This window comes from Emys orbicularis, chromosome 9 (assembly GCF_028017835.1).
Source record: "Emys orbicularis isolate rEmyOrb1 chromosome 9, rEmyOrb1.hap1, whole genome shotgun sequence".
Classification (NCBI taxonomy): domain Eukaryota; kingdom Metazoa; phylum Chordata; order Testudines; family Emydidae; genus Emys; species Emys orbicularis.
Window position 1 is genome coordinate 26,164,521 of NC_088691.1, and position 27,980 is coordinate 26,192,500.

At 42.7% G+C, this 27,980-nt stretch overlaps 1 protein-coding gene across 1 annotated transcript in view; it reads left to right on the forward strand.

Moving 5' to 3' along the window:
- The window catches only part of EDA (ectodysplasin A), a 191,856-nt gene that overhangs the window by 90,308 nt on the left and 73,568 nt on the right, over window positions 1-27,980 (forward strand). The window contains exon 2 of the mRNA XM_065411279.1: window positions 21,923-22,028. Coding sequence (XP_065267351.1) covers window positions 21,923-22,028 — 106 coding nt within the window. The remainder of the gene's footprint in view (window positions 1-21,922; window positions 22,029-27,980) is intronic.

Below are 27,980 nucleotides of genomic sequence, written 5' to 3' on the forward strand. Positions count from 1 at the left end.
TTTAAATGTGCTTTAAATTTACACTGGAACCCCATTTCTCCCCTCTAATTGGGGTCTGGGCCAGATTGGATAATCAGAAGTTCAGATAATCAGGAGAACTGGCAAAGAGCTTTCTATCCCTTATTTTAAGATGGGGGGAGGGGGCTGACAACCCAAGCCCCAGCCACCCAGGGCTGACCACCTGAGCCCCACAAGTGTCAGCCCTAGGCCACTGGTGGTTCCTTTAATACGGAGAGCTGGATAATGAAGGCTTGGATAAACTAGTTTCTACTATATAACAATAAAGCATTGTGTTCAACTGATATATCTGTATTTTGTGGCTAGGGAAACTAAGGGTACATCTTCACTACCCGCCGTATCGGCGGGTAGCAATCGATTTATCCGGGATCGATATATCGCGTCTCGTTAAGATGCGATATATCGATCCCCGAACGCGCTCACCGTTGACTCCGGAACTCCACCAGAGTGAGTGGCGGTAGCGCAGTCGACGGGGGAGCCACAGCCATCGATCCCGCGCCGGCTGGACCCCAGGTAATTCGATCCAAAATACTTCGACTTCAGCTACACTATTCGCGTAGCTGAAGTTGCGTATCTTGGATCGATCCCCCCCCCCCCCCCAGTGTAGACCAGCCCTAAAGTTCAGCATTTCATTTTATCATGGAAAAATGTGGAGTTTTGTTTTTATTGGAGAATTTTGGTTTTTTATTCACAGAAAACTAGGATCCCGGTTGATAATACCCTTAGTTGCTCCAGAAGGCTTTCACTTCTATCTCCAATAAATACCAAAACCAATATATACCCCCAGCTTCTTCAAATTTGCTTTCTAGTGCAAAACCTTAATAGTGACCTCAGCAGTATTAAGAAAGAATAACTTCCCAAATGCATGGAATGTGTGACAATCAAATTTTATATCTATTGTTGTAATCAATATAAAAGCAGAAGATGTTAGAATTTGATGGAGTTAGAGGTATGTATTACTTTTTGGGTATCTGTTGGAGGTGGAAGTGAAAGCCTTATGGAGTGATGTGGTGTATTATCCATAGTATTGGAGGTAATATGAAGGTGCAGAGGAATGCACATGTCTTTTCACATATTTCCATTCCTTTAGGATTTTGGGGTAGATGGAATGTATCCTGCTGCAGCATTAACTGCCACTAAACATAGTTTTTGTTTACTAATTGTTTTAAATACCTGAACCGAGTAGTATATCAGCATGTGTGCAGCAAGGCATGTAGGTATCATCGGGTTACTGCACATCCTAGCCTGCAGTTTTTATTTCTATGGAAATTTAGGCTTTCACACCCACACGCAGGCACATATACATCCCACTCATGGATTCTTGAAATTTTCAAACTTTAATTGGGGGACAAAATGTAACACTACATTGGAGTAATTTGTTCTGAATTCTGTAAGAGAGAAGTAGAATTTTCTTTATTATCCATATCCAATGTGACAGTAACACACAATGCCCCATTTTATTGTGAGCAAATCAGCATTCATGCAGCACCATGCAGCCGTCATAGAGCCATCAAAGTACTCCATGATTTTGGTTCCTTTTGGCCCCATCTTTTTAAAACTTCTTGTGAGACAAAAGGTGAGGATTACAAATGTAAAGAAGCTCACTGTTTAGCCGTTCAGACTACCAAATTTAGTAAGCTTTAGTGCCCTTGTGGTATAACTAGGCTTAAATTATAAAATCTTTTTTTTTTTAAATGCAGAAATTACAGGTGAGCCATTTCTAATATGCCTTGTCCCTATCCTTATACACTCTGTCCATTGTCAGCACTCAGTTAATCTCATTTGCTAGTTATTGTTGCTGAAGGAGTGTTTGAGGCAGACCTCAAATAGCAACAAATGAAAGGTGTTTTTTTTTAATGGCGGGGGGGAGGGGTTGTAATAATGGCTATAAAACTGTAGATTCGATGCTGTGAATACAGAATGTAATTTTGAGGTGTTGTTGTTTTGCCCATCAGATGACATGAGCTTGGGGAGTTGTCCTGGACAGGAGTTAAGGGCAGCTCTGTTGTCACCATAAAAATGAACTATGGCTTCAAATACTGAGGTGATGGGGGCAGTATAAGTATTTAAAGTTGATTTAAATTCCAGAAAATAAAATCCCACTGAGTTCTTTATTGTTTGGTGTCTAGTTATGGCCTAGCTCAAATCAGTGTGAGTTCTAGTTTGCAGTGATTTGGGATATTAAGCACATTCAAAGTGTACAAAGTCACAAAATGGAAAAATCAACTACTCGTTTTAGTAGATTCAACTACTATTCTTAAACAGCATGAGAAATTCCAGGGTTACTGCAGACTGGTAGATACTGTGTGCAAATAGTGCAACGTATCTGTATAAACCTTTTTTTGGAATGCAACAAATCTGAGTATGTCAAATACATAAAATATTTAAATTGGGATTTTCAAGGAGCCTAAGGGAGTTAGGTGCCAAAAGCCCATTAAAATTCAATGCAAGTTTGACACCTAACTCCTTAGCTGCTTTGAAAATTTCAGCCTCATTTATACTTGTGTATACAGACCACTATATCTGTGCATATATAGATGAGAGAGATTTGTATTAATCTTCAAGACTTCATTGACTTGATTGGAAAGCAGACCAGAGGAAGTCCAAACAAAATATTCTATCGTGGAGTTGTAGTGGTTTTTTATGGTTTGTGTGCAGTTTTTTATCTGACTCCTTGACTGGTGCATTCCTACTAAGGATAAACTTATGTGCTCTACTCCTTGTAACAGTCTGTAATGAAACAAGCTGTTCCCAATTTCAGTGTTTCATGTTGTGGCAAAGGCAGAACTCTTTTTCTTTTAAAGATCAACTTTGCTAAAAAGTTTGATATTTGGAAGAATTATTTGATCTAGCAGTTTAACAAATGTAGATGTCTTTAAATGCTCCTTTAAATAAATTAATCTGCATGACTTAATACTGGAGCATGTGATAAGGAAAGTCCAGAAGTTATTGACATTACATCATAGTTTTCAAACCAAAGCTTTAAATAGACAGTTTCCCTGTTTCTGAATAGAATCTACTCCTGAAAACTAGAAGTTTGTTTTTTTTTATTTGAGACAGCTTTTGAATTAGATTTGTACCAAGTGGTTCACCAAAGATTCATTTTCTCAACTCGCATTTTCACAATTCTTGTGATGAAATTATAAGTCTCACAATATTTGATGTTTACTTAAAGCCCCAGCGCCTAAGGGCATATGATTAGGAGATATCACTTTTATTTGAGAGGGGAGAAAAAAAGCTAGGTTTTTAGCCCCTGTGCTTGGGAAGGCTGAAAATGTGAACCCCACAAGGCTCAAATAAGACTACAAATAAACAGGGCCCAAAATGCATTATGTTTAAAATTCCTTGAGTTTGGCAATGCTGCAGCTGTCCAACTTGAGATAAAAAGTGAGCCTTGGAACGTGGCAGTATTGATGTATATGGAGATTTGGCAGTTATCCAAGAGCAGGGGGCACAAGGGGAGTGATTTAGTTGGGACTATTCAACTGCTTAAAGTCAAGAACATATGCGGTGAGGGTGAAATCTTGGCCCCATTGAAGTCAATAGGAGTTTTGCCATTGACTTCATGGGGCTAGGATTTCACACAAAGTATTCACAGAATTGGAGCCTAGTTGAGCACAGAACATTTTATTACTTCCTCCCCCATCTTACCACCCCCCACACTGCCTAGCTGGAAGCAAGTTTGTGATTGGGAGCTGAGGGGGAGGGCGAGACAAATGTTCATATTTTCAAACTAACTTTTCCTTGGAATTCTCCCTCAAAGGAATCCTATTGGACCAAGCTGTTCTTCCAGCTAGGAATTGTAAAATGCTCCTGTCGGTGCAGGTTGATCAATGACACAAGGTTCACACACTCTGCAGCTCTTTCAGTCCATGACTTCTGGAATGTGAGGAACCAGCCAGTAGGATCTAAACTGTTTCCCTATAGGACCATGCATCACACTGCCAATAGACCCTGAAGGGCCTGTTTCATTCTAAAGCAAATGTTGCTGGTAAAAGTCAAAATGAAAAGAACGGTATTATTGGTAACCGCTGTTTCCTTCAGAATTAATTTAAAATTTATGTTCAGATTTTATGCCTTCCACTCTGCATCCTGTTGCTATTTACTCACCACAGCTGCCAGGTTCTTACAAGGATGAATGCAGATTAATAGCTGATGGACAACCAAATCTCTTGGAGAACCATTTGTATGATTGTATGCTGAAAAATAAAGTGGATTTTTTAGATGATATTTTCCAATATTTTCATTGGATGTTTGGTCTCATCCTTTTTTGTTGTTTAATCTTTATATTACTATAGTGTCTTGAAGACCTAGACGTATTAAAGACACCATTGAGCTAGGCACTTAAAACACATGTTTACACAGCTCCTGTCTCAAAGTCTTTAAAGTCCAAGACAAATAACATGAGAAGGGTGGGAGGAACAGGATTTAACCAAATATATACATCTTATTTATCTCAACATTTTAAATTGATATAAATTGCCAACTGGTGCCATTTGACCATCATCAAGTCGTCATTAATTGGCTGATTCTTCTTCGAGTAGTGTCCCTATGGTTGCTCCACTGTAGATGCGCTTGCATCCCTGCGCTACTGATCAGAGAATTTTGGTAGCAGTGTCCGTGCAGTCCGCATATGCTCTATCTCCCCCTTGTGCTCTGCCATGAGCTAACCCCCCTCGGTTCCTTCTCAACTGGCCATGGCTAGAGACTGAGCTATTCACTGTGAGTTCATCAGATCATTAACTCTATTGTTCAAACTTAATTAATTACTAATCTTTCTTTATTTGTTAGGTTAGAGTTTGTTTTTTAAGGAAAATAAACAAAGGAAACAAACTTTTATCTACTTATTCCCCCTTTCTCCAGGGACTACCTCCAGGGTAAGAGGTGCCCCTCCTGTAAAGAGGCCATCCCTGTAATGGATGGACATTCCTCTTGTGTCCGATGCCTCATGGAAAAGCACATTCCCCAGAAACGTGGTTTTTGTCAGCAGCTAAAGTTGCAATCTCGACAAGACAGAGAGCTCAGACTAAAACTCCTTCTACTGGAGGCAGCTCTCCAACCTCCTTCACATCTGCATCAAGATTCACCCAGAAGACAGGAATCTTCACCAGTCCTCTACATCTAAAGGTGTGGAATCTAAAGCCATGAGACATTCACATAGAGCTTCAAAAATGAGAGCTGAGAGTCCCCAGCGCGAGCCCCAAACCAGCTGGAAAAGATCCCCGGCATGTTTGGTATCATCAGTACTGACGGCATCGAAACCATCCAAACACAGTACCCAGAGGTGACACGGTACTGTCCCAATGGAACACTGTGATACACCTAAAGACCTGATGGGCACAGGCACCGAAGCAACAGTATCAACTGGGAGAGATAAGGATAAAGACTATGCTTTGGGGAAGGCTCACTCGCTACGGGAAACAGCTTCGATAATATCAACAGTACACCAAACAATGTCGGAGCATTTAGCCTGGCCTACATCACCAACCCCATTGGTATCGTCATCTTGGCACCAGCAGCCACAACTGGTACTGACTTCCACCTGGCGCCACAGGAGTTCAGATACTTGAAAGACCTCGCAGTATCTGATGTACGTGAGTCTCCCCTATTTGGTACCAGGGCTCCGGTATTGACTTTACCTCAAGCTTGAGAGTCTCCACCAGCACAGTGCCATGCACCTCCATTCTCCAGTGGAGAGTTGAATAGTGAGCATGAGGAGTTTCTCCCATCACTCCTTCCATGCACCGTATAGTGCCCATTACCACTGTCACTGCCATACTGTCCACCGGGCCCTCAGCCATCCTGATATGGGCAACCAGAGTACCAGCCAGCAGGACCCTTCCCGCCATCCCAGTGACCTTACTGGGACCCATGGGAGGCGTATAAACATTGTGCCTCCGGAACATCTAGCATGGTCTGCCATGAATCAACAATGTGCCCTTCATCAGCCTCTGCATCCAGAGCCTCTGAACCTTCTGAAGAGGTGAGGGAGGAACAGGAGGCCTACCTTGACAAAAAAGGTCACACCACTGACCAACATCTTGTCCTCCTCACCATATGACTTTAAACTCTTTCAAGACCTAGCGAAGAGAGTGGCAGACACTCTCTTCAATTATCTCTAGAGGAGGTAAAAGAACCACACCATAAGCTGATAGACATTTTGCAGTCCTTTTCTTCATCCAGAGTAGTCTTCTCCATCAACAAGGCTCTCCTTGATCCAGCCAAGCTTATATGGAAAACCCCTGCATCAGTCGCGCCAACCTGTAAGCAAGCCAATAAGAAATACTGCATCCCAGCCAAGAACACACAATTTCGTTTCTCCCATCCACCCCTAATTTCATCATTTGGGGATGCGGTGAACTCCAGCAGTGGTCAACACCAGGTGAAGTCCACCCTATGTGATAGGGATTGGAAACTCCTCAGTCTTTTTGGAAGAAAGGCTTATTCTTCTACCACACTACAATGCTGCATCATGAATTACCAAGCACTAACAGCAAAATATAACTACTTCAATTACTCCAGACTCAATTTATTTATCGACCAGCTTCCAGAATCACACAGAGATCAGTTTAAGGCTATTATCAATGAAAGACAACTGGCGGTCAAGACAGCACTTCAGTCAATGTTCAACACAGCTGATACTACAGCACGATCCATTTCCACAGGAATTGTGATGCGATAAGCCTCTTGACTACATTTATCTGGCTTCCCCAATGAAGTACAGACAACCATGGAGGACCTTCCCTTCGAAGGCACCAAATTGTTCACAGAAAAGATGGATGCATCCCTCCACACACTGACCCTTCAGTCATTAGGGATTTATACACCTGGACAGAAGAGAAAATACAGTCGTCAGCCCTCACTTGAATTGTGCACAGCACATGATCAAACTCAACGCTTTTATGAGCCACAAAGGAAAAAGTCCAGATTCTCAGAGCGCAAACCATCGGGCCCACAGCCTTCCTCTTCCCAATCATCCACTTCAAAACATCTATTTTGATGGATTGGTCGGGGTGCGGACAGACCACTTCCTCTAATGCCATCTGACGCTAATAAACCTTTCGCATCCCTTTGGATGCCATCTTGCTCTGTTCCACAGCACCTGGGAATGGATAACATCCAACAAATGGGTGCTAGAAAACATCCACAGTGGGTATTCTATTCATTTCACCTTCCTCTTCTCCCCCCCCCCCCTCAACATCCTCCCTCTTCAGGTATCCTTCTCACAAGAGTCTCTTGCGACAAGACATAGATCACCTCCGAGTAGGAGCCATAAAACCAGTATCTCAACAAGTACGAGGCAAAGGTTTTTACTCTCATTACTTCCCAATACCCAAGAAAAAGGGGGGATTGGAGACCCATACTGAACACCTCAGAGCACTCAAGTTCATCAAGGCTCAGAAATTCAAGATGGTTACTCTAGCAGCGATTATTCGAGCTTTGGAACAGGGAGACTGGCTTTCAACCCTCTACCTTCAGGATGCTTATTTCCATGTTTCAATCTTAGCATCCCACAGATGGTTCCTCAGATTTACCCTAGAGAGGACACTACCATTACCAGTACAGAGACTGCCCCTTCAGGCTATCATCAGCTCCCAGAGTATTCTTCAAGGTCCTCTCCATAGTGGCAGCTCATCTTTGTTCTCAGGCGATCATGATCAACCCCTGTCTAGACAACTGCCTCCTCAGGGCTCATTCCTTCGATGAATCTCTGTGGGTTACCCACAGGACTATGGACTTATTCAGAAGCCTGGGCCTACAAATCAACATCCAAAAATCGATTCTCTCCAAGCGAGAGCACTCCTTCCACAATACAGATTCCTCAGTTTGTCCATGCTTATGGAGACAGTGCAAACAAGCCCTCATATATGAGCCAGACACTGCCTTCCAACCAGGGGTGAAACTTAAGGGACTTACCGGTACGCAGGGCAGCCAGGGTCCTGGGGCTCTGGCGGTGATTTAAAAGTCCTGGGACCGCTAGTGCGGTAGTGTTAGTGGCAGCGGCAGCCGGGAGCCCCGGGCCCTTTAAATTGCCGCCGGAAACCCGGGGTAGCAGCAGTGGCTGGGAGCCCTGGGGCTCCAGCAGTGATTTAAAGGGCCAGGGGTTCCAGTTGCTGCCGGGAGCCCCGGGCCCTTTTAAATCGCTGGGCCCCAGGGCAGGTGCCCCTCCTCCTACCCTCCTTCCCCCCACCCCCAAATCAGCGGCCCTGCCGGTACGGTTGGCTGTATACTGGCGGCCACTTTCTTACCGGTACGCCGGACTGGATTACTTTCACCTCTGCTTCCAACTTCTGGAGCACATGGCGGTGGGTACATTTGTGATAGCTCATGCCAAACTTCGCATGAGATGTCTCCATTCATTGTTCAGCTTGGTTTACAAGCTGAACAGAGACAGCTTAGAGAAACCCATATTGTTACCCACCGAGGTCAAGTAATCCTCCTCACCACCAATACATCCCTCATAGGATGGAGAGAACATCTCAACAAACTCATGACATAAGGCAAGTAGTCACCCATGGAAATGTGTCTTCATATCTACCTCCTCGAACTCAGAGTAGTCAGGAATGCATGTGCTCACTTCCTTCTGCTGATCAGAGGTACACACACAAGGGACATGACCGACAACATAGTATGCATGTAGTACATAAATCATCAGGGCTGCCAGATTGAATCATAAAACCATAGAATCATAGAATATCAGGGTTGGAAGGGACCTCAGGAGGTCATCTAGTCCAACCCCCTGCTCAAAAGCAGGACCAGTCCCCAACTAAATCATCCATTGCCCTCCCTTTGTACGGAAGCACTAAAACCATGGAACTGGTGCATTTCCCACAACGTTACGATATCAGCGGCTTACCTACCAGTAGTGCAGAACACAACAGTAGACAGTCTCAGCCGCAGGTTCCCATACGACCATGAATGGGAGATGAACTCAGTAGTACTCCATGACACATTCAGACAGTGGGAGACACCAGCAATAGACTTGTTCATCACTTACCTGAACAAGAAATGCCCATGCTATTGCTCCAAGGCAGGTCTCGGACAGCACTCCTTAGGGGATGCTTTCCTTCTTTCGAGGGATAAGGGCCTTCTATACCTCTTTCCTCCATATCCTCTATTGATTAAAGTCTTGTTAAATATAAAAAGTGAGAACGCAAATGTTATACTGATTGCTCCCACCTGGCTGAGACAGACATGGTACCGTTACCTGTTACAGCTGGTGATGTGTCTGCTGATCCCTCTTCATCCCACTCCATATCTCCTCTTGCAGAATGAAGGACGCACTCTCCACCCCAACCTGCAGATACTTCGATTCAAGGCCTAGCTTATTCATGGTTCCAGCACATAGAAAGATCCTGCTCTCAGGAGATGCAGGAAGTGTTATTACACACTAGGAAATCAGCTACCCATCATACTTGCCTGCAAAAGCGGACCAGGTTTCAGGTTTGGTGTAATCCCAAGAAAATTTCCCCAACATCTGCTACTCTCCCAATGGTCCTAGAGTATATACTGATTCTCAAGAAATCAGGATTACCTCTTAGTTCACTCAAAATTCACCTGGAGGCCATAGCAGCCTCCCATCAATAAATAGAGAGATACTCAGTGTTCTCGCACCCAATTACAAAGCGATTCCTTAAGAATATAGTAACCCTTTCCCCCCAACCCAGACACCCACCCCATCTTGGGACCTAAACTTAGTACTAAAGAGCCTGACTTGGCCACCCTCTGAACCTATGGCCACTTGTTCACTCGCATACCATTCTTTGAAGACAGCATTCCTGGTGGCAATCAGCCTGGTGAGGAGACTAGGGGAGATAGCAGCACTAATGACACACCCCCTTCAGGTTTTTTTCGAGAGACGATTACTTTCAGACCACACCCGAAGTTCATTCATCCGCACGGTGATCTCATCTTTTCACATAAACCAACTTATTTATCTCCCAACGTTTTTCCTTAAGCCTCACCACGATAACAGAGAGGCTGTACTGCACACACTAGTCGTTAGGAGAGCCCTGGTCTTTTACCTGGACAGGACGAAGGCCTTTACGAAATCTCCTAAGCTTTTCCTTCCCATTATGGAAAGGTCTAAAGCAGTGGTTCGCAAACTTGTTCTGCTGCTTGTGCTCTGGGCCGGTTTGTTTACCTGCCACGTCCGCAGATTCGGCCAATCGCGGCTCCCAGTGGCCGCGGTTCGCTGCTCCAGGCCGATGGGAGCTGCTGGAAGCGGTGCGGGCCGAGGGACATACTGGCCGCCACTTCCAGCAGCTCCCATTGGCCTGGAGCAGCGAACCGTGGCCATTGGGAGCCGCGATCGGCTGAACCTGCAGACGTGGCAGGTAAATAAACCGGCCCGGCCCGCCAGGGGCTTTCCCCACACAAGTGGCGGAACAAGTTTGGGAACCACTGGTCTAAAGGCGCAGCGATAACGGCCCAGAGACTCTCCAAATGGGTCTCAAACTGTATCAAACACTGCTATCAGGTTCACAACATAGTACCTCCATCTGGAATCCATGGTTTCCTCCTCTATCACCTTCCTAAAGAATGTTCCTATCTCAGAAATCTGCAGGGCAGCAACCTGGGCTTCTGCAAATACCTTTGGAGAACACTACACGATTACTGGGGACTCTGCTTCCAACGCTATCTTCAGCTCTGCTGCAGTGTCATCCATAACAGACTTGACTCCGAAGCCCCAGCCTCCCATTAGGGATACTGCTCAGGAATCACCTGCAGTGGAGCATGCATAGGGATCACTACTTGAAGAAGAAGGGGAAGTTACTCACATTGTGCAGTAGCGATGGTTCTTCGAGATGTGTCCCCCTATGGGTGCTCCACGACCCACATTCCTCTCCCCTACTTCTAGTTCTTGTCAAGGACTCTACAGTAGAGAAGGAACTGAGGGGGGTTTGCCTGCACACGCTGCTTAGCCCCATGGCAGAGCACAAAGGGGGGACAGCATGTGTATGGGCTGAATGGACACTGCAACCAAAGTTCTCCGATCAGCAGCGCAGGGACGCAAGCGCACCTACAGTGGAGCACCCATAGAGGGACACATCTTGAAGAACCATTGTTACTGTACAAGGTGAGTAACTTCCTCTTTCTTATAAGTGTCATGTTAGAGGTAGGTCTTAAGAGAGAGGAAGGATGGTCCAATGGTTAGAGCACTAGCCTAGGACTTGAACCCAAGTCACCCAAGTTCCTGCTCCACCACATACTTCTTGTGACTTTGGGCAAGTCACATAGCTTCTGTGCCTCAGTTCCCTGTCTGTAAAATTGGAATAATAGTACTTTGTTACTTCACAGGGGTGTTGTGACAATAAATAGATTCAAGATTGTCAGGTGCTTGGATACTACAGTAATGGGAGCCATATTAGTACTGCAGATAGATGGACTTGAATAAGGAGAGGGTTGTGGCCTTTCTAATCCGTTCTGGAATGATGTTCCGTGTGTCAGGGCAGCATGTTTATCACACAGACATCTGTGTACAAAGTTAACTGTCAGGGTGATAAGGTTGGCATCATGACCAAAATTAGAGGAGGCAACGTTGATTATGTGATAAAAGGAGCAGAGTCATGGAGGACCTTGGAGGTAAGGACGAGAACTTGAACTTCATACAAGGACAGCAACCCAGAAAGCCAGTGCAGGAGTCTATTTTGAATGCAGAGGAGGAGACAATGTGGGGGAGTTAAGAATGCTGAAAAAAAGAGGAGGTTCCAGTAATTAAGATGGGATATGAAGAGTGACTTATGAGAATTTTGGCTGTTGTACATTGTTTATATTTCTGTACATTTTAATTGCTACTCCTGTATCTTGATCCCTCTGTGCCTTACTCCCCATAATATGTTTTGTGAAAATTATCATATTTAACTTGTTACAGTAATTTTATATTCAAAGATGTGGTTATATCTTTCAGACAAGTTTTTGTAGTATTGCTGCCAAGTTCAAGAGCAAATCATGTTGGTTGTTCACTTCTTGTATTTTATAACAAAAACTAAAAATAACCTATAAAGACGAAGGCCTTAAATATATTGAATATCTCCTTTGATAAACATGACTTTTTTGTGTGTTCTGTCTTCTTCTCTGGTAACTAAATATTTTACAGTCTATTCAGTTTGTTACATCCCATGTTATCATGGATATATTTTTGATCGGGTACAGTCAAAACTAACATAGAGACACCTGTTCCAAACCAACAGCTCTGACACAGTATTTCAGAACACAATAAAACCACTGTATTGCCTGCAAAGAATGTCTATAAAGAGCTTAGTTATGGTAACAGTCTTTCTCACACTAATAATCTCTGAAACTGAAAATGGACAGGGAATCTAATCATAATACTGAAAAAGCAATAATGCAGGAGCATCAGTTTTGTGCTTATTTTCAAGTACTTTGAGATATTGTGCTGTAGAAGAGGGGGGAGGTTTTTTAGGGGGGTGGGTTTTTTATGTTCTGTTTTTGTTTAAGTTCTCTGGCACATCTAGCTCTTTAAGTTTTAGTTAGAGGCAAAATACCTGGTTTACATGAACTGATTTGTTAGTCTAGTTTGTAGATGATTCGAAGATGACTTGTATTTCAAATCTTACTGCTTTATCTACCTACCCTGAAAAGTTACTCTAAATTGGCATTTTATGGTTCTGTGTTTGTCTCAATGATTTCCATATCAATCACGCTCAGTTTACAAGTAAAATATTATTTCTCATTGCATACCTGTGAAGTTTGCCTTGGATCTGAGAGTCTGGCTGCATTTTTTCCCCTATAAAGGTTCTGCAGGCTAAATTAGTCACACCTGTGCAAACTTTAAATTGTGTCTTCAGTGACACCTTTGAAACCCCCTTGAATTCAGTGAATTTGCACAGGAGGAAAGTATAGACTCAGCTCTCACTCTCTTGTGTTATCACTGCAGGGATAAGAGAAGAGGAAATTAAGCAAAATCTGTTGTCACTGAAGTCAGCAAATATCTCTCACACACACGCATAGGAAGCATATCTGTTTTAAACAAGTGCCACTTTTTATGTAGTCACATTTCAGAGTATAACAATCTTTATGCTTGTTTTCTACTTTTTCTGCTTTTCCCTTTGTGCTGTTGGAGCCTTTTGAGATCTTTCCACTGTGTTTCCAGTGGAACGTCTTTGGTGCTATAAAGTGCTCCTTTTGGGCATATATGCTATGTCTAAAGAATGAGATAGGTAGGTGGCTAAACCCTTGAGAATCATTGTAACACCACAGCATCAGGTTTGTGGTACGCATAGTTTGTATGTCCAATAATAACTTCATGGCACATCTGGTTTCATGTCCTGAGGAAAGCTTCCTATTTTTGTGGTACCTTTTTAGAGAAAATGTTTATATAAGTATCTTACTCTTATTTCTGCAAACTTTGGAATGCAGGTTTTTTTTTATAAAACAAAATTAGTTTCTGTGAGTAGCTGCAGGCTATATTACTTTGGTCATTCCTATTGTGTTCTCGTGACATTCCAGAGCATTACTGCTCAGCCTTTCCAACTAGGATTCTGCATATCATTGCAGTGAAAATACGTTCTTTTGAATGTGTTATTTTGTTCTTCTTTGTTTTGTTGGGATATACAAAGGTGTAACTGACTCATCCCTGTAAGGCATGTTTTACAGGTTATTTGGGCTCCTGCCTCCGTGCTCCCTCTTCCACACCCATTAGATTATCCCTTTTCTTTTCACTTTTTGACCTTATTTTTATCATCCTACAGTGATTTTCTTGATAAAATACAGAATAGTTTTGTGATTTGGTAACTGTTCTAAATTTAAAGTAATGTCGGACCTGAGATTATGCAGAACAAGTAGTAGTGATTTGTTCAATGTATTGTGAAGTTGTATGCAGTGTAGTTCAAACATAGTATGAAGTTGTCACTTAATTACATAAGAAAGGAAATGCTCCTAGGTACTGGAGTACTCCTTAGTAGTACCCTATGTTTCTACAGGTACTGAGGCAAAGAAAGCCAACTTCCTTCAATCTGAGGATTTGAGATTTTCTTTCTGTGGAGTGGGTAACTAGGTTCATCATTTCTTTAGAAACAATCAAAGTCTCCAAGGAAGAGAGTAATTGAATAACCTTGATGTCTCCCACTGCAAATAGGATGGCTGGGCCAGTTCACTCAATCTTTGACTGGTTTATGAAGGATGTAAATTCAGCACCTATTTAGCACCCCAGTAGCCTATTCATTGGAGAAGCTTACAAACCTTGCACTAAATCACCACTGCCTTTTCCTTGTACCAGCCATAGTTATTAGCTCCCTTCATTGGGAACTACTGATGCTTCATAAACAAATGCCAGTTCAAGCACTGGAAGAAGATTTGACAGTTTGCTGATTCTGATCCTTGGGGAAAATGGGGACTTTAAAAAACTCATTATTTTTCATTTTTACAAAAATAGACTTATTACCATTCCAATATGTTAATGGGGTTTGGTTTAGGAAAAAACTTTTTTCTGACAGCATGACTTCTGTCTGCTTTTTTCCTCTATTCAGCCAACTTACAAAGGGAAAACTTGCCGTGGGCAAACACTTTAAAATTGATTATTGCAACTCTAAAGCAAGGTGCTACCAAATGAGGCTTTGTGATGGCCTGGTAAATGGTCATTGAACATAACATAAGAACGGCCATACGGGGTCAGACCAAAATTCCATCTAGGTGCACTAAAAATAGTAGTGTGACTGTGGGAGTACAGGTATCGGCAAACGGTGGCTAGCCTATGCTGCTGTTCACCACTGCTAATACTATTGCAGCTATGCTACTGTTTTGAGCTTGCGAGCTCTGTGAGAGCTAGCACGAGTATGTCTGTTTGAGCTGGAATCACGCCCCAGCTCCAAGTGTAGACATACAGATTATCTCGCCATTTATAACTTTCCCCTCTTGCTGTGTTCCATTGGAATAATGAACCTGTTAACTAATAGAGGAAGTCTTGTGAGTGCATCAGACGGAACTTTTAACAGGAGCTGAAGAGAGATTGACTGACTGACTAATACTCCCGCCATGTTCAGAACTAAACATTAACCATCCTTTTGACTTTAGATTCCCCACAATAATTTCTCCACCCACTACACTAATTCTGCAGCAAGGCTGTCTAGGAGTTAGCTACTGTTCCTTGATTCTCTGCCTGTTTCTGTCTCCATGTGCAGGATAGAACAGCCTGCAGGCTGCTCTAAACTTTACCAGCTAGCTATGGTTCCCAAAGTGCCATATGACATCTGGGAACTGCGAGAGTACATTACTCTCTAACCACACTCCTTGCCTGCCCTTCCCTGCCTCCAGTATGCCCCGAGCAACATAAAGTTAGTGGAGTAGGGCTGAGACTCTCTCACTTTGTCCAGGCACTGACTTCATTCTGACCTACATATGAGTAGTCATTACTCATGCAATAGTCTCACTAGTTTAAATGGGACTATTTTTGTGCAAGTAAGGGTTGTTGGATTGGTCATTAATATATGTCTGACTCATCCTGTCATGCCTTTTACCCCCATAGAATATGGCTATTGTATGAACTAAGCTTTTAGGGTAGTGGGAGATACTACAGAGCCTATTCTTATATCATTATTTCTGCAGGAAAACTATTTTTATTAAACTATTTTTAGAATAAGTCTATGTTCAATAGCAGCTGTGATCATATGATAAAATTACAGTCTGTTCTTATTTGCAGTCTTTTATTTCAGCTTCTTGTGGTGAAATGTGCATCTGTGATCATTAACAAAAATATTTAATATTGAAGGGAAAGTGTATTTTTCCCTAAAATAAATCCTTTTGCATGTCTAGAAAGAAAAAATGGTAGCAGTGGGAAGGAGTGAAGGAAATACTTCATTTACCAAAGTGTAACAGCTCATGAAAAAGTTCATGATAACTTTGATAATGTATGGAAAGTCTAAACTTTTCATTGTTAACTCTGAAACAACTTTGTTTTGAAATAACAAAGATTCTATGCCACTAAGAAGAATGCTTTTAATGAAAGTACAGTTTTAGCCGCAGTGCTACAAACAGTTATGCACAGTCTTAATTTTAAGCACAGGAGTAGTCCAGTTGAAGTCAATGGGATTATTCTTGTGAGTAAAATTACATAATTGTGTAAACTGTGTACTTGCTTGTTTGCAGATAAGGGTTTTAAATTTCAGTACTTTGTTTTTTTTACTATAGCAGTTTTATAAAACTCAAAACGATACCCAACTAGTAGTAGCAATACAAACAGCATTTAGCATTTATAATTTAGTTCATAATAAATTTTAATCTTAAATTACAAAGCACAAACTTTCAAATTAGTTTTACAGAACCTTAACCTGATTTAAATTAATTATATTTTAAATCAAGTTAATTTAATCACCTTGATTTAAATTGCTTCCCCCTGCAATCATAACTGTGGATGTTCTAATAGCCACATTAAATATCTAATCCTTTTTTGAATCCTATTAAATTCTTGACCTCTGATACTTTAACAGTTAAACAGGCTAGTAATATGCTGTTTAGAAAAGACAATTGTGTTTTCTTTTATCAGTCTTAAATGTGTTGCTTTTTAATTTCATTAAATATCTTTGTTGTGTTATGAGGGTAAATAAGCTGTGTTAGATGAACATGTGGCTGCTTTTATGTGTCATTAATTTTGAGAAGTTTTTTAGAAGTAATTTTATTATAAGAATTATGTGTCTTATTTTTTTAAAGGAAAACAAAGCCCTCTACACCCAACTACCAACTGCGTTTATCAGGGATGCTAATTTTGCTTTATTCTATAACATGTCACTGCAATAAAGATCCGTTTAATATTTGTAGAAGCAAAATAAAATATCAGGAATTGTGAAGACTAGATTTGAGCTTTTCTCCGTGAACAGATAAAAAAGTTGATAGGAATCATTTAAATTGCACTTGGGATCACAATTCCCTTTGCAAAAATCCAGGGTTTTCTGATTCCTTCCCCTGTGCTACTGGTTGGTCTTCTATTAGAAAGCAATGTTTTTTCCCCATATATGCTAATTTAGGTAATACAGTTTAAGGCAGGTGGGGGGGATAATAAGTAAAATCTGGGGTGGAGTGACCTCCCTAGGAGGATCACACATTCCTAGGTGATGAAGTATCTTAGTCTTTTTGAAATCTTACACTGGCTTCAACACCTGTGTAATGAGTTTATAGCCCATGCACAATAAATCGTAATCCTGGCTGTTAGAAAGACAGTCGTGGGTGCCAAAGAGGTCTTTATCCTATTTTATCATACAGCAATTACAGACCCACTTCAGTATGAGCTAGCTTCTGTATCAGATATTCTTACCTTGTCAGCTGTGAAAATATATGTGGGAGTTCATGTTATAAAGAGACAAACCGTACTTTATTAATCTTGAAGATTTTGGACAGAAGCATAGATATCAGAGTTTAATTTTTCCTATGTTTTATCTGTGTCTTCCAGTTGATAGCTAGGCACTTCCACAATTTTAACCAAGTTAGTGGAGTTCTTACCCCCCTCCTGTAACTGGACTTGCTCTCAGTATGGGTGGCCTGTGCTGAGTTGATCATAAGTGGGTTTCACTTACCGTGGCTGAGCCAGTAGGACATAGGTGGGCAAACCGTCCTGCCCTGCCCCTGAGCTCCCGGCCGTGGAGGCTAGCCCCCAGCCCCTCCCCCGCTGTCTCCCCTTCTCCCCCGCAGCACAGCCTTCCCTACCCAGCCCTCCATCCAGTTTTGCAACCCCAATGTGGCCCTTGGGCCAAAAAGTTTGCCCACCCCTGCAGTAGGAGGTGTGCTGAGCTAATCTCAACTGGGAATCCTCTGCCCTAATTGTGAGCATGTCTAACCTCCTGCATAATACAGGCCATAGAATTTCACCTAATAATTCCTGGAAGGAATTTATCCTTCCCTTCTATCTAATTTAACCTCTTAACCTAGTGTCTTTTCCTGTGCAGGTCAGTAACAGAATTGGTACTCCTCAGTGCTGTGTTTGAGTCCTGTGCTGTTTATTTCTCAATACTCTTCCCAAATTACAGATAAAATGTATTTGTTTTATATCTACATAAAATACCAAGTCCGTTTCTGTCTACTGTGTGGATGAGATGATTGAAATAAATGACAAATCAAAGGATCGTTTAAACCTTTGGTTCCTAAATCATCTGTATTTCTTGAATATCAATATTTTATGAAGAGGAGATGCTTGGAGGAAATGCTACCGGATTATGGATATATCTTCTTTTCTTGGAATAACTAGAATGACTGAAATGGAACTTCTTAATGCAAGTGACACTACATGCCTCAGGACGAGGAGGTTAACTTTGCATTGTGAAAAATAATTATTTAGTAACTACTAATTATTGCTTTTTTTAATGTGAAAAGTATTTTACATGAATTGTTGGTTACTACATAAAACTTTGTCTCTGGGCTAGTCTGCATCAGATTATAGAGATCTTCCTCCTCCAGGTATAAGGTATTATTCATGTCATATTACATTTAATTGGATTTAAAGGCCTGTAAAGATGTCTGAATGCTAGTGCCCAGGGAGACTTACAGTAGAGAGAGAGACGCCTCTTGACAAGGTTCCAGGCTTGTCACAGAGCAGAGAAAGTCACAGATGCATGATTTCTCTGTCTGTGACTTCCTGCAGGAAGGCTCTAGGTGGGTTGCAGCCCGATGCAAAGGGGGGGCCCCATGTGGAGAGAAAAGTTGGAGAGGAAGTCCACCCAGCATTCACCCTGCAGCAACGGCTCCTGTGTCTGCAGGGCTGGGCCAGGCTCCATGCTCCGCGCGTTGTAACAGGGCACACAGGGTCACAGCATTACTCTCTCAAATTTGGCTCTACTGTCCGCTTCCTTCTTCCTGTCATGATGGAGGGGCAGCAGAGCCAAACCTGAACAAATGGCACTGTGACCCATATGCCAGTTTGCAATGTCTGGAGCGGGTAGCTGGGCCCATACCTGCAGGACACAAGAGCAACCACTGCCCGTGCCTGGGGTGAGCGCAGAGGAGGTTCACTCTTCAGCCCCTCCTGCCTCGGGGCCTCCTCACCTCACCGGAGTAGATTAGGGTTGCAGTGCTGGCATGTAGGGGGCTGCTGCAGGTGGTCATTTCCCCCTCATTTGGCTGGGCATTTTTTTATCAAATATCCCAGAGCAATCACTACTAAACCCATGACTTTTACTACATTTACCTGATTGCTCCATGATTTTTTTATTAAAAAAAAAAAAAAATCCTATGACAAATCTGCAGCCCTAACAATGCACAAGTCAAGAGTCTATGAAGGAGCTTAATAAATTAGCAAGTGAATAACAAGTTCTTCAGAGAATAATTAGAAATGACTGCATCAGTCATCTTTAGTTTGTTAATTATTTCCAGCTAGGATCTCCAAAATCTCCATGTGTCGCTACCTAGCCTTACTGTAGAAAATCAGAAAGTTCTATGGTGTAAAGGATTGGTATGGAAAACTTTTTTTTTTTTTTTTACTTGTTAGGGTTTTTTTTAACATTACAGATGGCTGGAAATAAATGAGAATAATATTCTAATGTAAAAGGGAACTTAAGTTTTTTTTGTTTGAAAATGAGGTCCAAGTAATGAATGCAAAAGTCTGTATGGATTTCAAAACCCCTTTTGTGATGATTGATTTGTGTCTTGACATTTGACATGGCATTCTCTTGAACCTTCTAATGACATAAAGGGCAGATATACTACTATGAATAGGGAGCTTGTTTTTGCCTTAGAGTTGAGACACATTGCTTTTTATTCTAAATTTTCTCATTTTAATTGCAAATATTGAAATTTCACATTTTAGACTATAGAACAAGCACAGATCAATTTTAACTTAGCCATATGTACATTGGATATCATTGAGTTTAGTGTGCCAATAATACATATATTGCCAGTATTAATCCCTGTTTGAAGAGTTTGTTTTTATTCTGTGGCTTGTATACCTTGTGTGTATATATTATGATATAGTCTTTAGTTACATGATCACATACTATTTTTCAGCATTCTACATTTTGCCTCATTCAGTGAATAGGATGGATGTGGTTAGGAATGTAACCTCAGCCAGAGCCCCCCTCCCACGCTCCAACCCCTTACCCCAGCCCTGATCCCCCTCCCACCCTCCAAACCCCTCAGTCCCAGCCCCACCCCACAGCCTGCACGCCCAGATGGAGCCCTTCCAATCCCGCACCCCAACCCCTTGAGCCAGCCTGGTGAAAATGAATGAATGAGTGAGTGACGGTTGGAAGAGCGAGCCACAGAGGGAGGGGGGATGGAGTGAGTGGAGGCGAGACCTCCGAGAAGTAGCGGGGCTTCTAAAGAGGGGCAGGGCAGGAGGCAAGGACGTTCGGTTTTATGCAAGTAGAAAGTTGGCAACCCTATTCTGGACGTGTCATTAAAACCAACATTTTCACATGTTCTGTTACCCACTATGAAGGCAGATACGCCTGAGTTTCCTCAATTTACAGATAGCATAGAAAAATACTAACATTTGTCAGACTTTCCAGAAAGTAGTGTGGCTAAGTGGCCTACACTTTTAACCTCTCAGTAAGATATAAGGTCTTCCTCAGTAATAAGAGATGTAAAAGGCATATAATTACTAATATCAGACAGTAGCAGAGGAGAATGTAAGAAACATGGTCTCCTGGTTCCCAGCCCATTGCACCTTCCCCTAGGCCAAAGGATATTTTGATAGAGGAAAGTAGCAGGGAGGAGAAGATGAAGCATCACTTTGCTTGTGTCCTGTCTGGAGGATCAGCTACATATAATGTGCTGCGGAAAGATTCGGGGGCAGTCTATGCACAGTGCTGATAATATATTATGTGATTTTAGCAGTCAGTCTGTAGCAAGTGCTATTGGGAAAGCACAGAGAGAAAATGGTGATTTTCAGCATCTTATAGCTCAGTCCAGTCTGAATGGATTTTCACAGAGAGAGCAAAAGGCACCTCTTTAACTCCAGGACTGTCCTGTTGCCAAAATTCAAAGTACTGTTGCAAACCACGTAACTATTAGAGCTCTTAAAAAAAAAATTAAAAAAGGAAACTTTTTTTATAATGGAAAGTGCTAGACAACCTAAATATTGGGGTCACTACCATTCCGCATGTAATAAATGTATATACTTCAGCATTTAAAATCTTCAAAGCACTGTGCAAACATGGTCTAGTTAATCTCATAGCACCTTTGCAATATAGAGTAATGTTATCTGTCATTTACAAATAGGGAAATAAAGTGACTTTGGCAAGCGTAATTCTGATTCATTTGACAGAACTAGCACTAAAATAATGACTCCTCATTCCTAATACCTGTTCTCTCATCACAGACATACAGGAGTACTCTTCACATAAGAAGTCATGTACTCTATAAGTCTGACATATGACTGACCAAGAAAACTGAGGTCCTGTAGTACAGTGGTTCTCAAAGCCGGTCCGCCGCTTGTTCAGGGAAATCCCCTGGCAGGCCAGGGCGGTTTGTTTATCTGCTGCGTCCGCAGGTTCAGTCAGTCGCAGCTCCCACTGGCCGCGGTTCGCCACTCCAGGCCAATGGGGGCTGCGGGAAGCAGCGCAGGACGAGGGATGTGCTGGCTGCCCTTCCCGCAGCCCCCATTGGCCTGGAGCAGCGAACCGCGGCCAGTGGGAGCTGCGATCATCCGAACCTGTGGACGCGGCAGGTAAACAAACCAGCCCGGCCCACCAGGGGCTTTCCCTGAACAAGCGGCAGACCGGCTTTGAGAACCACTGCTGTAGTATCTCATTACTCTGGTTATGGGTGCATCAGAAATTGAGATAGCAGGCTAGCATTTTATGCTGTTCTGCTAATCAATTTTACAGAAACTATTCTTCATGGAATTAAGAAGTTATTGATATCAAGACTCAAATCTTTGCTAAAGAGGCGGAGTTCAGTCAGTTTGGCAGTGATAATTTGTTGGTAAAGAAACCTCAACTTGATGTTCTTACTGTTCCAGCTGGCCTTGCTGAATTTCTTCCTCCCTGAAGAAAAATTGCATCTTGAAGAAGAAACTAGGCATGTCCGCCGAAATAAAAGGAGTAAAAGTAGTGAAGGACCTGATGGTGAGTTTGTCTTTATTTCTTATGGTTGTGTTTCTCATTTTCACAGACAAGTGAGGGACAAGCAGTTTTTTCAGGTAGTGAATAGATAGTGGATTGTGTAAGTTAACAAGGGAACTCCTGTCTCGTAGTGCCTCCCTAAACTTACTTAGCATCCAGATCATTAGTACCGTAAATTACTGTTTCCACACTACACAGTCTAGTAAATGATATTAAAATTAATATCCTAACCAATCGTTATTTGCCCCAACTATCGTTATTTTTTATAATCACCATTGACTCAATAAGAAGATTCATCTTGTCTAACAGTAAGGCCTTTAGCTTGCTTACTGATAAGATTTGTTCATATAATGCCTTTGCTCCCTATTTCCTTAAAATCCATGTTCAATAGGTTGTTGTGCAGGCTAAACAGCTGTGAACAGCGCTACACTACAGAATGAAAATGTGTTGTAACTGGGATGCTGCATGTGGTTGTAGAATAGATGGGTCCAAGCTCCACACCACTTAACCCCTAAATACTTAATGTTCTTTGAGTGTTTGTGCACATACATATTGTACTTCAGGTGTGCGTACACCCTGGGCTTTTGGTTATAAATTGAGGCGGCACATACATCCTGAGTGTCTTCCTGCTTCCAACCAAGGTCAGAAAGAGGTGGGGCCACCCCAACTCCCTCTCCGTTCCTTGTCAGCTCACAGCTTGATGCCTCATAGCTTACTGTTATTCAGCACTTATCAACTCTTTTATAAACTTAGTTTATATAGTAATTAGTCAGTAGTTAGCTAGGGATAGGTTTTTTGATAGTGTTCCTTTTTCCCTCCCTGCTTTTGAGAGAATTCTCTCCCTTTTTTTTCTGGATTGGTATGCAAGCACTTCTTCCTTTGTTTAGGATGCCAGTGAGAAAATCCCTGGGTTTTAAAAATTGTCTGTCCTGTCAAGCAGCCATACTTGTAAACAATGGGCACACAAGGTGCTTTTTTTTTTTTTTTTTTTTTTTTTTTTTTGGAAGGCGGCCACATTTCAGAGATGCACTGTATGTAGATCTTCTCTAGAAGAACAAAGAAATCTAGAGAGAGCAGACTGAGAATATACCTCATGAAAAACTTCACACATCCAACCTTGTATCTGGGTCACTCCCAGAATACTAAGCACCCAGATTGTTTCATTGAGGAGTGCTTCATAAGCCTTTTTACCTTCAGTAGCCATTCTGATTTTGAAGACCTCATCCTGTGAAAGAGGGAGAAATCCCCAGAAGTCCACTAGAGAGAAGAGGCATCAATCACAGTCTCTAGAGAAGGGGTCGGCAACGTTCGGCACGCGGCTCGCCAGGGTAAGCACCCTAGCGGGCCGGGCCAGTTTATTTACCTGCTGACGCGGCAGGTTCGGCCAATCGCGGCCCCCACTCGCCGCGGTTCGCCGTCCTGGGCCAATGGGGGCGGCGGGAAGCGGCACGGGTCGAGGGATGTGCTGGCCGCGGCTTCCCGCCGCCCCCATTGGCCCGGGACGGCAAACCACAGCCAGTGGGGGCCGCGATCGGCCGAACCTGCCGCATCAGCAGGTAAATAAACTGGCCCGGCCCGCTAGGGTGCTTATCCTGGCGAGCCGCGTGCCGAACGTTGCCGATCCCTGCTCTAGAGCCATCATCTAAAGCCCTTAAGTCATCTTATACGTCAAGGGGAGAAAGTATTGCTCAAAGTCCAGGAGAGACTTCTTGACCAGCCATTCAGCTCATAAACATGAGGCCTGAGTACCAACTGCAAACTTACCTGAATCTGGCACTGAGCAGACTTCATCAAAGGACCTAGTACCGCTTTCTTCTACTGCAGTTGTTTAATTTCTTCCAGTACAGATAATCCCAGTACCAGTGATTTTGATACCAGCTAGGTCAACTCTGATTACTCTCTCAGCACTGAATTGCTTGGTATCAGCAATTGCTTTCCACCCCATATTCAGTACAGCCCTTCCCATTACTGACTCTATTGGTACTGGCTACACCACAATCATATATAGTAGCTAGAGATCTCAGCTGAGTTTGCATCAGTCAGGAGTACTAATACCCACTATGTACAGAATTTACCAACTGTCCTGCCTGAAGAATATTCCTTCTGATCTTCAGAGTCAGGGAGCAGCAGGGAAGCCTTTCCCGTGGCATCATTGGGTTACAGATTTTTGCTTTCCTTGACAGCTCATCATTCCAGAGAGAACTTAAAAATGAACCTCAATGGATCCCATTCCTTATATCATCCTCTTCCCCAGATGAAGCTATTGCTCCTGAGCCTATACCATCTATGCCTAATGACTATAAGTCATTACAGGAGCTCATAAGGAGAGCGGCCTCTGCTCTGGAGCTCCTGTAGAAGTTGTCCAGGAGAACCCTCACAGGCTACTAAACATCTTGCCCTGGTCGAGTGGCACTGCCTATCAATGAAGACCTCTTAAATCTCACTAGATTGTTATGGCAGGCCTAGCCTCCATACAACCCACATCTAAAAAGGCTGATCAAAGTTACCAAGTTCCAGCACAGGGTTTTGAACAATTCTTCTTTCACCTGGTGCCAGGATCATTAGTAGTGATGGCTGTAAATGAGAGGTCTAGGCAGGGACAACAGATATCTACACATAGGGACAAGGAATCGTGCTAGAAAAAGCAACTCTATGGTGAGATTATAAATGAGAATCGCAAATTAAAAAGCGGTTCTCTCCAAATATGACTATACTAACAGGGATTCCCTTACAGAATTCACAGACAAATTGCCCACAAGCTCAGAGAGGAGTTTAAGTCTTACCTGGCCAAGAGCCAGGTAAATAACCATTTCTTAAAAGCCTGAGCCAAGAAAATAAAAAACAGCACCAGAAATTTAAGTCTTTATCAACTCATCAGCCTGGTGAAAAATAAAGAAATCAAGATTTGGGTCTGAAACCACAGGAGTGTGGAGACTCTTGGGTTTTTTAATCGTGTCTTTTGACACTATAGTAGAAACACTACTTTGCACTATAGTAGAAACAGGTTGAATGTAATCAAAATTCGTCTCATTCATCTGACATGGTTACAGGTAATATAGTTCAGTACATCCATGCTAAAGCGTTTCCCCCTGTATACCTCCCATGTTGCACAATCATGTTTGCACTGATGCATTTTTGGAAAATCTGGGCAGGTATCTCATACTCCCTCACCTGATTTGATTGTGGACATCTTTCATATAATATAATGTAGTTTGTGTTGTGTTTCGGCATGGATATGTGAAAGGTTAGTAGGATTCGCTAACTTGGGTACATAGAGATGAGTAATTAGAAGAAACATTCTTCAAACTGTTCCCTAACCCTGGAATAGCATCATACTTCCTGTGCATCAGTCAACTTCACTTGTCTATTCTTCTTGCCCTCCCTCAGTCTTTATTTCAAAATATGAGAATCTATATATATAATTCATTCATTATGCAGTGATTCACATTCTTTGTTGTAACACTTGTTCCTTCTTTCCCCACCCCTTAAGTTTGTCTATCTTCACGTTTTGAATTGGTCTGCTTACAATTGTAAACTCTTTGGAGTAGGGGTTGTTTTTTTATAATTTCTTTCAAACTCTATACAAAGCATAGTGCTATATAAATGATTATGAGTAATAACCTAACTACAGCTTGGCAATTGCTACAGCCTAGCCCCAATAACTTCCAGAATGGTGGGGTTGTGGAAATGTCAGCTTTGACCCCACCTCTCTTCCTCAGTTCACCTACCAGAACTATGGTTCACCTGAGGATTAAGGTTTTAGTCAGTATCCAAGAGTAAGTCATTTTACATCAGTAGATAGCATGAATGTAACTAATGTAAACAATCTCCACTTTTCCATGACCAAAAACACAGAAAGTGGTTAGTTTTCTATGGCTAATCATAATCTTCTGACTAATTTTTGCATAGAATTTATTCTAGTGCTTTACTTTCATGGCTGTACATCCTGTTATGTATGGCGCTGATTCAGGAAGGCTCTTAAGTATAATGCTTAAGTGCTTTCTGGATAGGGATGCTTTCCTGAATTGGCCCCCTATGTATGGTACTCAATGTTGCAGTTCTGCAACATTTTATGTTAAACATTTTTTAAAAATGTCTAGCTGGCTAGGATTAAGAGATAATCTCTGTTGGAACCACTCAAAAAAACTTGAAACTAAAAACATATGTTCTAGAGTTTCCCAAGAATCTAAACACTACATCATTGTCCTAATTACAATTAATAAGATTTAAAATACCGTGTGTTAACCCAGCTCCATACAACTTTTTAAAAAATACCGTGTGTTAACCCAGCTATTGGGATGTTTATATTGGTTTGGTTTAATAGCAGGCTGTAAATAGGGTTACCATATTTCCTCATTAAAAAAAGAGGACACTCCACGGGGCCCTGGCCCCGCCCCTTCCCCGCCCCCACCCCAACTCCGCCCCCTCCCCTGAGTGCCCCGCATTCCCCCTCCTCCCTCCCAACCACGAAACAGCTGCCCAAGCGCTACCGGCTTCACGGTTTGCCGGGCAGCCCCCAGACCTCCAGACCCTGCGCCCCCGGCTGGGCGCTTCCCCACCCGGGCTCCGGCTGCGCTGGGGAAGCGCCCGGCCAGGGGCGCAGGGTCTGGAGGTCTGGGGGCTGCCCGGCAAACCGTGAAGCCGGTAGCACTCGGGCAGCTCGGCTCTTCAGCTACACAGAGCTGATGTGTCTGGGGGGAGCAGCAGCAGCCGCCGCGGGGGAATCCGCCTGCAGCTCGCAGCCTGCGGGAGCCACAAGGTAAGCAGGGGACTGGGGCAGGGATGCCGGCAAAGCTATTTTCCCGGACATGTTCAGCTTTTTGGCAATTCCCCCTGGACGGGGATTTGAGGACCAAAAAGTTGGACATGTCCGGGGAAAAAACGGACGTATGGTAACCCTAACTAACTGCCCCCCAGGACTCCACCCCCTACCTAAGCCTCCCTGCTCCTTGTCCCCTGACTGCCCCCTCCTGAGACCTTCCCCCCATCCTAACTGACCCCCTAGGATCCTACCCCCTACCTGTCCCCTGACTGCCCCAACCCTTATCCACACCCCCACCCCCACCCCCAGAACTCCCGACCCATCTAAACCCCTCTGCTCCCTGTCCCCTGACTGCCCCGTCCTGGGACCCCTGCTCCTAACTGCCCTCCAGAATCCCACCCCCTATTTATGTACAGGCGTGACTACCTGCCCTTTCCTGGTTATTATACGCGGCCAGTCCGCATCCACATCCAGTAATTATAAAAAAAAAAATAAACTAATAATTTAAATTGGAATTTCATCCATTAATAAGTATTTATTATATAATTAAAACCATTCTATTGAAGGACAGATATTAAATAACACTAAATAAATTAATGTTCAAAACAATATTAAAAATTTGAAAATTTAGAGCATGGAAACCAAAATAGCTAAAATTTAGTTTTGGCAAGATACACGGAATGGAAACTCCGGGATCTTTACCTGTCACTGAATATAGCCATCATACCAATAGTGGAATATAAAACAAGTCTACATATACTCTCCTTAAAATTTTTACTTCTGTCCATTCCCAATAATTGTAACAAATCATTATTACCTTCACTCCACTTGCCACGCGCCCCAAGCACATAACCAAAGAAGTGAATATTTTTACCTCTCGTTAAGTTTTTAATTTCTTCCTCTAACTCAAGATAATAAGCCACCTTCTCACTGTGGGCTTGTTCCAAACTTCCGGCATTATCCTCCCATCGCACTGTAACATCAACCACCACTGCTGTATCTCCTTTTATAAATCTAATATCCGGCTTTCTTAACTCACCCTTACTATTTCTCAAATGGGGCTCTATCATTGCCTTCCACCCTAATTTACCAACCTTATCTACAACTGCAGACACTACTCTATTATGCCTTTTTATCCTAGCATTCTTAGTCTTATAACATTGTCCTGAGATATGGGGAACAGTCTCCCGCAC